The sequence below is a fragment of the Schistocerca cancellata genome, chromosome 7, assembly GCF_023864275.1.
Source record: "Schistocerca cancellata isolate TAMUIC-IGC-003103 chromosome 7, iqSchCanc2.1, whole genome shotgun sequence".
Classification (NCBI taxonomy): Eukaryota; Metazoa; Arthropoda; class Insecta; order Orthoptera; family Acrididae; genus Schistocerca; species Schistocerca cancellata.
Window position 1 is genome coordinate 278,221,824 of NC_064632.1, and position 8,153 is coordinate 278,229,976.

At 34.8% G+C, this 8,153-nt stretch overlaps 1 protein-coding gene across 1 annotated transcript; it reads left to right on the forward strand.

The window, feature by feature from the left end:
• The first annotated feature begins 3,409 nt into the window (after nucleotides 1-3,409).
• Nucleotides 3,410-6,963, forward strand: LOC126092178 (glycerate kinase). Its single transcript, XM_049907653.1, has one exon. The coding sequence runs from the start codon at nucleotides 3,807-3,809 to the stop codon at nucleotides 5,442-5,444; it is 1,638 nt and encodes a 545-aa protein (XP_049763610.1). The 5' UTR covers nucleotides 3,410-3,806; the 3' UTR covers nucleotides 5,445-6,963.
• The last annotated feature ends 1,190 nt before the right edge of the window (nucleotides 6,964-8,153 follow it).

An 8,153-nucleotide genomic window follows, 5' to 3' on the forward strand; every position in this document is an offset into this window, starting at 1 on the left:
GCTCAAATTGGAAAAATTATGTAACGGGACATTCTATGCTGATGGGTGTGACATTTTGACAGATTTTCTAAAACTATTTAGTCCATAGAGTTGTTGTTGTGTAATGATGAACATCAAAAGATGAATCACATTGAAGTAAAATTAAGTCTTTACATCCTGTGTAGATATTGTAAAAAAATTAGAATTGTTTATTATATAAGCTTATTTTAAGATTTTTGGTGTTACATAATATGCACTTGCATTAAAAATGTGTGATTTGTGTGAAATTAATGAAAAAAAAATGTTCTGAGACTTATTTGACAGATGGCTTTCAGTGTGAGAAAATATTTCCCTCAATAATTATGTTAACTTGAATTTTTCACTTTAAGAAAACAGTTTAATCACAGGATGGGTGTGATCTAATGGAGTATGCAGTTTCAAACAGTAATGTTTGTGGATACTCTGCAACATAAGAGCAATAAAATTGTTACTCTGTTAATTCTTGTTTTAATACTTCCTATAATGAACACAATGTTCCAGTTGATCATAAGCATTCTTATTACTTTATAACCATTCTAGAATAAGTGGGCCTGAGTCAGGTAAAACCTAATTTTCTGAATTTTGTCTTTATTTTGCTAGGATGTCTTTCTATTATATTTTCCTGTGTTGAGGGGGGGGGGGGGGGAGAGAATGCAAATAATCATATAGAATTATCTTTCTAGCACTACAAAGTACAGAATACAGTGATTACAGGTACACGTGGAAATCTAGGAAATTTCAGTATTCATGTTACATGCCTAATTTTCATCAACATTTACCTTAATTATACGGTTACACTTTTTGCTTATTTGAACTGTGTACTACATGTTAAAAAGATTTTGTTTGGTCATAGTAATAAAAGCATTTCATTTTGTTAGTTCATACGTCCCATACGGAACTGAAATTATCAAGTTATGATGACAAAGGAAGAAAGTAACATTAAGGAATCTTACTTCACAGAAATTATGTAACAATGGTTACACTTTTTGTTAGTTAACTTTAACATAAGCCATTTAGTTTTCCATTAAGAGTGAAAGCAGTTGCACGAGTCACGTGAAGAAGAAAGTTTCCCATAGGGAACTAAAGTATTGTACGTTTGAGTTATTGCAGACCCAAAGTATTGTGATCTTCATATTTCTATTTAAAAAAGTTTGTAACTCAAATTCACAAATATTTTGGAATCTGTACATGCATGTGTGTAGCAAGGTACTTTTCATGTGCCATGTGGAACCTTTAATTTTCTGGTTTAAATATAGTTTATTTCATGAATTACCTTTAATACCAGCACTGTCTGAATGCATTATTTACCATTTAGAAGAAGAAACATTAGTGTACAGAATAACAAACCTCATGAAAAATGCGAGAGATTGTTCTGTACAGAACTTGGAATGGCTCTTTATCAATAGCAGGTAAAAAAGAAGGCTTCTATTAAATGTTCAAATAAACCAGTCAGTACCTCTTAATTCACCATAGAGGTGATACAGTAATAAAACAATTTACTTTTTTCAGAATTTCTGCTAAGAATTAAAAGCGTGAAGACCTATTCAATTAGTATTTGTTTTACCAATAGCCTGTAGTACAAGCACACGTATAAGCAGATAATTATGGGAGTCAAGAGTTATGTTAAAATTAAAGATACTGACTGTTATTACTTGCTCACAAAGCATTGTAGTTGCTGTACAGTTTATGCTGTATGTGGTGTACCCAATGTGATTCCTGGAGGACATACTATTCTGTTATGCTATGGGAGTGCACTGGTACCACACCTATTGAAAGTACGTTTTGCTGTGGAATAGTTGTATCAGATGTCTGTACCAGAAAACAGATCTCCACTGTGACACCCTCATGTTCTTGGTATGATATTAGCTATTATTACAGGAATACTCTTCACATGGAGGAGGAAGCATAGTGAGATTTTCTTTTTCATCATTTCCAACATTGTACACAACTTTCTTGCACTTTTATGTTATCACATTTTTCCCTTGATAATCGAAAAGGGAGAGGGGAAAAAAAATTTAAGCGAGCTTTCATAAAAACTGAAAACTCTACTTGCGTCAGTTGTTATCTTCAAAATGTTACTCTCTATCCAAATACTGTTCCATTTCTTCAAACCAATTTTGAATTTCTCTGGTTATTACATATTATTTCCTGTACATTGTCCACCAATACTTCTGTTGTTACCAGATAGTTTGTAATGCTGCAGCTTTCACTTTCAGGTTTGTTTTTTGCTTGGGCCGTATACTGACTACCAGTCATTCCAGTGATTGACACCATGTCAAAGACTGGAACCAAGATTCACAGAAATAGAATTCTATGGTTGTAATTCAAAGTGTAATTAATTTTGCTCACTGACATGTTTTGAATTCAATTTTAAAATTGTTTGGGCGTCAGACTGGAAAATTACAGTTTTAAGACACCCCAACCTTAAAATTAACAGCTGTGATCGAGGTTATTTTCAACAAGTTTCTTCACTTCCTACATCATCATGGATCAGTCCAATATAATATTATTACTAGACTTAACTTCCAAATGATACAAGTCATGCATTTAGGAGGAGCCTTAACGTTGGGCATTGTGTTTGTCTCATTTAAATGTATTTCTTGTCTCGTATCAAAGACTGAAGCACTGTTAAAAACTGGTGCTTCTACCATATCACTCAGTTTAAATACACCGAGTCATGTACAGGCGTTAATAAAATCATGGCATTTAAATTACTGATCAAACAGAGAGCCAAATTCGTAAGTGCATGTTGCTATTACAGTGTCAGTATATATGCAGATCGGTAATGCATCACTTCAGATAAAGAAAAAATAACGATTTATTCCGTTTATACGTAAGTAATACTTTAATAGTTCAGTTGTAATTTCTGTTGTCAGTAAAGATACCCCTAAGCAAACGATGTCAACTTTTTTTTCCAAGAGACGTCTTCACTGTTGTCCACACTTGATTTTCCGAATTATACCAGTAGTTAAAAGCTTCGGCAAGAAAGGTAATTTGTTGACCTCCATTGAATCTTAAATAGTGTTTTAAAACGGGCAAATAAGTAAAGCACTCATAAAATAGTAATCAATTTATAGGTCAGCTTGTCAAACTTTCAAAACACACTCGAATTTAGGAATGTCATAGCTGAACTGTCACCGTTTTTTCTCGCTAGATTAGAAACACTTCATTATGTTGATGTGTAGATATCGAGAACATCCAATATAAAATACTTATGAGGGCGCAGAACGAAAAACATGTTCATCCGTGTTTTAACACTTTGTTTTTTGCCAAATTCAGATATGGCGGCCACTCAATGATACGATCTCTTGCCGGCACGCGCTACAGCCATCTATCGGTAGGTCCGGTAGTTGAGCATCCCTCATTTCGCTAGCTTTAGACGCCTGTGTATGCTTGGAGCCAGTCTAACATAGACTGTGCTTGGAGGCGTAATTGCAAGTCAGGCTGTATCTATACACATACTATTAGTAGAACGTCGTGATCAGGGTTTAGTGAAACGGAAGTATTGATGTATGTGAGGAGACCGGTGTCTTCGCCTGCTGACACGTTCAGTTTAGTTTTGCCCATACATAGATCATTTTTACAATGAAGACACGCCATGTTGCATCCACAAACATCTGCGCCGAATGTGGATAGTCTTGCGTAATGAATGTCTGGGTAAATACATTACGTCATGGCATTCGAGAGATAACCCAAGTAAAACACCCAAATAAAATTTATAGTTTCAAGTATGTCTTGTTATAGTCAATACCAGTACAGTGGATTGTACGTCATGTAACATTAGGAATATGGTAAAGTTAATAACATTCGGAAAAAATTACTTGCATATGTTTTGTTATAACAATTTCTGCAAACACGCCAAATTTATTTCACACAAATCGGGCGTGGCTGCTGAAAAAATGTACACCGATTTAAACGGGATGAAAACTCTTTCGAGGAAGATGTATGGGAAAGCTGTAGAGTCTGTTCAGCCTCATAACATCATAAGAGAGAATGTGAAACTGAGCGATACTAAGTTGTTTGTTCAAAACGAAACATACGTCGTAAACGAGAACTGTTATATAGTAGGTTTTGGGAAAGCTGTGTTGGGTATGGCTGTAGAAATTGAAAACATTTTAGGGAAACATTTAGTTACTGGGATTGTAAGTGTACCACTTGGAATTTTGGACACATTCAAGAACATGCCACACATGCTTCCAATGCAAAACACGAAACTACAAGTAGTGGAAGGGGCAGAAAATAATTTACCGGATGAGAATGCATTAGCAGCCTCCAGAAAAATAGAAGCACTAGTGAGAAGCCTAAATGAAAGTTCTTTACTTATTGTTCTGATCTCAGGTGGTGGTTCAGCACTTCTACCAGCTCCAATTCCACCACTAACTTTAGGTGAAAAGATAGAGACCATAAAACTCTTGAGCTCTGCTGGTGCAAATATTATGGAACTAAACTGTATCAGAAAAAGGCTTTCTTACTTGAAGGGTGGAGGCCTTGCTAAATTGGCTTACCCAGCACAGATTATTTCACTTATTTTGTCAGATGTTGTGGAGGACAATTTAGGCTACATTGCAAGTGGTCCAACAGTACCAAATACAGATGGAATCAATGATGCTTTGAATATAATAAAGAAATATGACTTGCTTGACAGGATTCCGTTGTCAGTCTCTACAGTACTGTGTAATACAGCATCTCATGCACTTGACTGTTTCCCACACACACAAAACTTAATAATTGGAAACAACTCTGTAGCTCTGTACAGTGCAGCCACAGAAGCAAGTGTTAATGGCTACCATCCAGTTATTTTGACCAGAAGTATTTTTCATAGTGTGCAAGAAGTCTGCAGAGCTTACATATTACTAGTTACAAATATATGCAAATTTTTGAGTGGACATATATCAGAGAAAAAGTTCTTAAACACATTTGCTACAGTTACCTACAACATACCTCTGGAGACAGATTTGCAAGAGAAACTGCTCCAAGGGCTATACAATTTTGGTAAGACTAACGGATTGTGTTTGTTGGCTGGTGGGGAGACAACAGTCCAGGTGAAAGGAAAAGGAAAAGGTGGCCGTAATCAAGAATTAGCACTACTTTTCTCACTGAGTTTACAGGATGCCCTTAAGGACGAACCTGATCTAAATAAATATGATATTTTGCTTCTAAGTGCTGGTACAGATGGTATAGATGGTCCAACTGAAGCAGCAGGTGCAATTGGATACAACCAGCAAGTTGAAATTGCTGAAAAATGCAATTTGAACATTACAGAATATCTCAAAAATAACGATTCTCACAATTTTTACCTAAAGTTGGACATTTCTGATGACTTAATAATTACAGGACATACTGGAACAAATGTAATGGATGTGCATATTATAATCATAAAGGCTGCAAAAGTATGTAAATGTTGTAAAATGTCAGAAAAGCTTTGAATATGTAAATCATAAACACAGTAAATAGTCATTGTCACCAAAAATTGAGATCTGTCTTACACTTTTATTATTGGTTTACTTTTTTAATAAATGTGATGAGCTGTGTACCTAGTTGTCATTAAAATCATTCATTTGTGCAGCCATCTTTATTGCACACAAATTACTATTTTCTGTTGTGACTTTTTTCCCCCCCTGGATGTATCTAAAACAAGGTATACTTTTGTGCCAGAACTGTTATTTATAAAATTGTAAAACTCAACAGGAATTCAGGAAAATCTTTGGAAGAACACAGACTATATAATTGCTCTTTGTGTCCATAATCCACACCAGTGTCTGTTCATTTTAAATGTTTTGTGTGCATGAATTGCACAGCTATTGTTATACTGCTTTACTCCTTGCTCCACACTTTCAAAGTGATAAGTTAATTATCTGAGTTCTATTTAGTTGAAATATTACAGAATTGTACTATGTCAATTTAAAGAGCTCTGTCCACTTGTGCAGTTATTTGGTAGTACCATAGAAATGTCTGTATATGTTTTAAGAACAATAGGCCAGCACACATTCATGTTTAACACTTCTCTCTCTCTCTCTTCATTGTAACAATAGAAATACTGTGGATAGAAATGCATCTAATTTATAATATTTGTGTGTGTAACAGATGAGTGCCACCCATGTCATCATACAAAATCTTGTCAGACTAAAGAAGGTTTCTCATGCTAAAACTGGTGTCATCCAGTGATGTTGTCTTATTCTGTTGCCAACTTATCCTATAATAAATGTTTGCCTGCCTGGATCTTTGTGAAATGTTTAAACACAATTTTCAGGAAGTGGGAGAATTTGTTTTAAAATTATAAGAAATTACATGAAATAATTTCCTTTTTCAGAATGCTTATTAATTCCAGACATACCAAACAATAACACATAGTGACTATGTAAATACACATGAAATATAATTGTCACCAATATACACATTCTGTATGGTGGTAGTGAAATAAAGACAGCCTATGTTGGGGAAAACGGAAAACATGTTTAGAAGATTTAAAGTAACAACATGCAATGATGGTAATATTTTCAATAGTAGCACAGAGCAAGAACAGGTAGTAAGAATACTTTATGTTGCAGTCTCTGTTGCAAATTACAACTGTAATGAATACTACATACTATAAGGTGCAGCCAATTATTAGAAGCATTTACACACTTATTCCGTGGATTCTTTTATGCATGTTAGGTATCAGGATGTGGAATGAGTCAGAAAATGAATAAATATAAACATGCAACAAGAGCTGTCAGGGAGAATACAATTAATTTACAAAAATGTTGAAAGAGAAAGTAATAAAATAAAACTAGGACACAAGCAGAAGCAAAGTGAAACAAAAGGCATGGAAACTGGCATAGTACAAGGATTGCGATATGTATAGCAACAATATAGAACAAATAACAATCAAAATATATGCAAACAAAACACTCTACATATGTATGTTAAAAATTCGTCTAGTGAATAAATTGTTTTATCAAATAAGTGCATATTTATTTTTAAATGACTGTTACCACACAGACCTTTGATGTTATTTGGCAGTGAATTAAATATCTTAATACTAGATTCCTTTCTATATGTGGTTTTGAATTCACACTTTAAATCAGTCTTCCTACTTGTATTGTAATCAAGGCACATTTCGTTTGCTTTGTAGTGCACAGGATTTTCAGCCACAAAGCTCATAATGGAATAAATATGTTGAGAAGCGGTAGTAGGCATTCCAAGTTTCTTAGAAAAATAACAGAAGATTATCGGGGGGGGGGGGGGGGGGGGGGGCATCTGCACTTATCTTGTTTAGCAACAGTACTGTCGATCCTATCTCAGGTATTTCCAATGTTTAATTTTTGATAAATTTTTCCAAAACACAAAAGCTGCAGAGTAAATATAGTTTCAGCTTTTTGCTGGAATCACTCCTGTTCTTAACTTACCAATGGCAATTAAAAACTCAAAGATGAAACGAGTAAAGGTAATCATGCCATCTTTACTCATTAGCTTATTACAAATTTCGTTGTTTGTATTTCATCCAGATGTTGCAGAATTACGTTAATGTTTACAAATATGATGTTTACTGCTGAATGAAGTATACTAACCAACCATACTAAACAAGCACACATAGCTAAGATGATAACTGAACAGGACTACAGTTGGTACATAGCATACAATTCAATTCAAGTCTTAATCTGCCATAGATTCATATTGTTCCAAACAAGAATGACTAGAAACAGAAATAGTCACCAACCAGATCAAACATATATACAAAATTGCATGATCTCCAAATGGATGAAAATTGAATTGACACTTAAATACTCTAATTGAGGGACTCATTTCAGTGTGTGTCGTGCCAAGAAGCAGTTATTGCTGTGGTCTTCAGTCCGAAAACTGGTTTGCACCTCTATCCTGTGAAAGCTTCATCATCTCCGAATAACTACTGCAACATGCATCTGTTTGCACCTGCTTACTGTATTCATCTGTTGGTCTCTTTCAATAATTTTTACCCCTCCCCCACCAAATTTCCCTCCAATACTAAACTGGTGATGCCTTGACGTCTCAGAATGTGTATCAACCTATCACTTATTTTAGTCAAGTTATGCCACAAATTTCTTGTCTCCACAGTTCTGTTCAATACCTACTCACTGGTTACATTATCTGCCCCTCTAATCTTCAGCATCCTTCTG

Coding starts and splice junctions, on each gene's coding strand:
- LOC126092178 (XM_049907653.1), top strand. CDS start 3,807: ATGGTAAAGTTAATAACATTCGGAAAAAATTACTTGCATATGTTTTGT.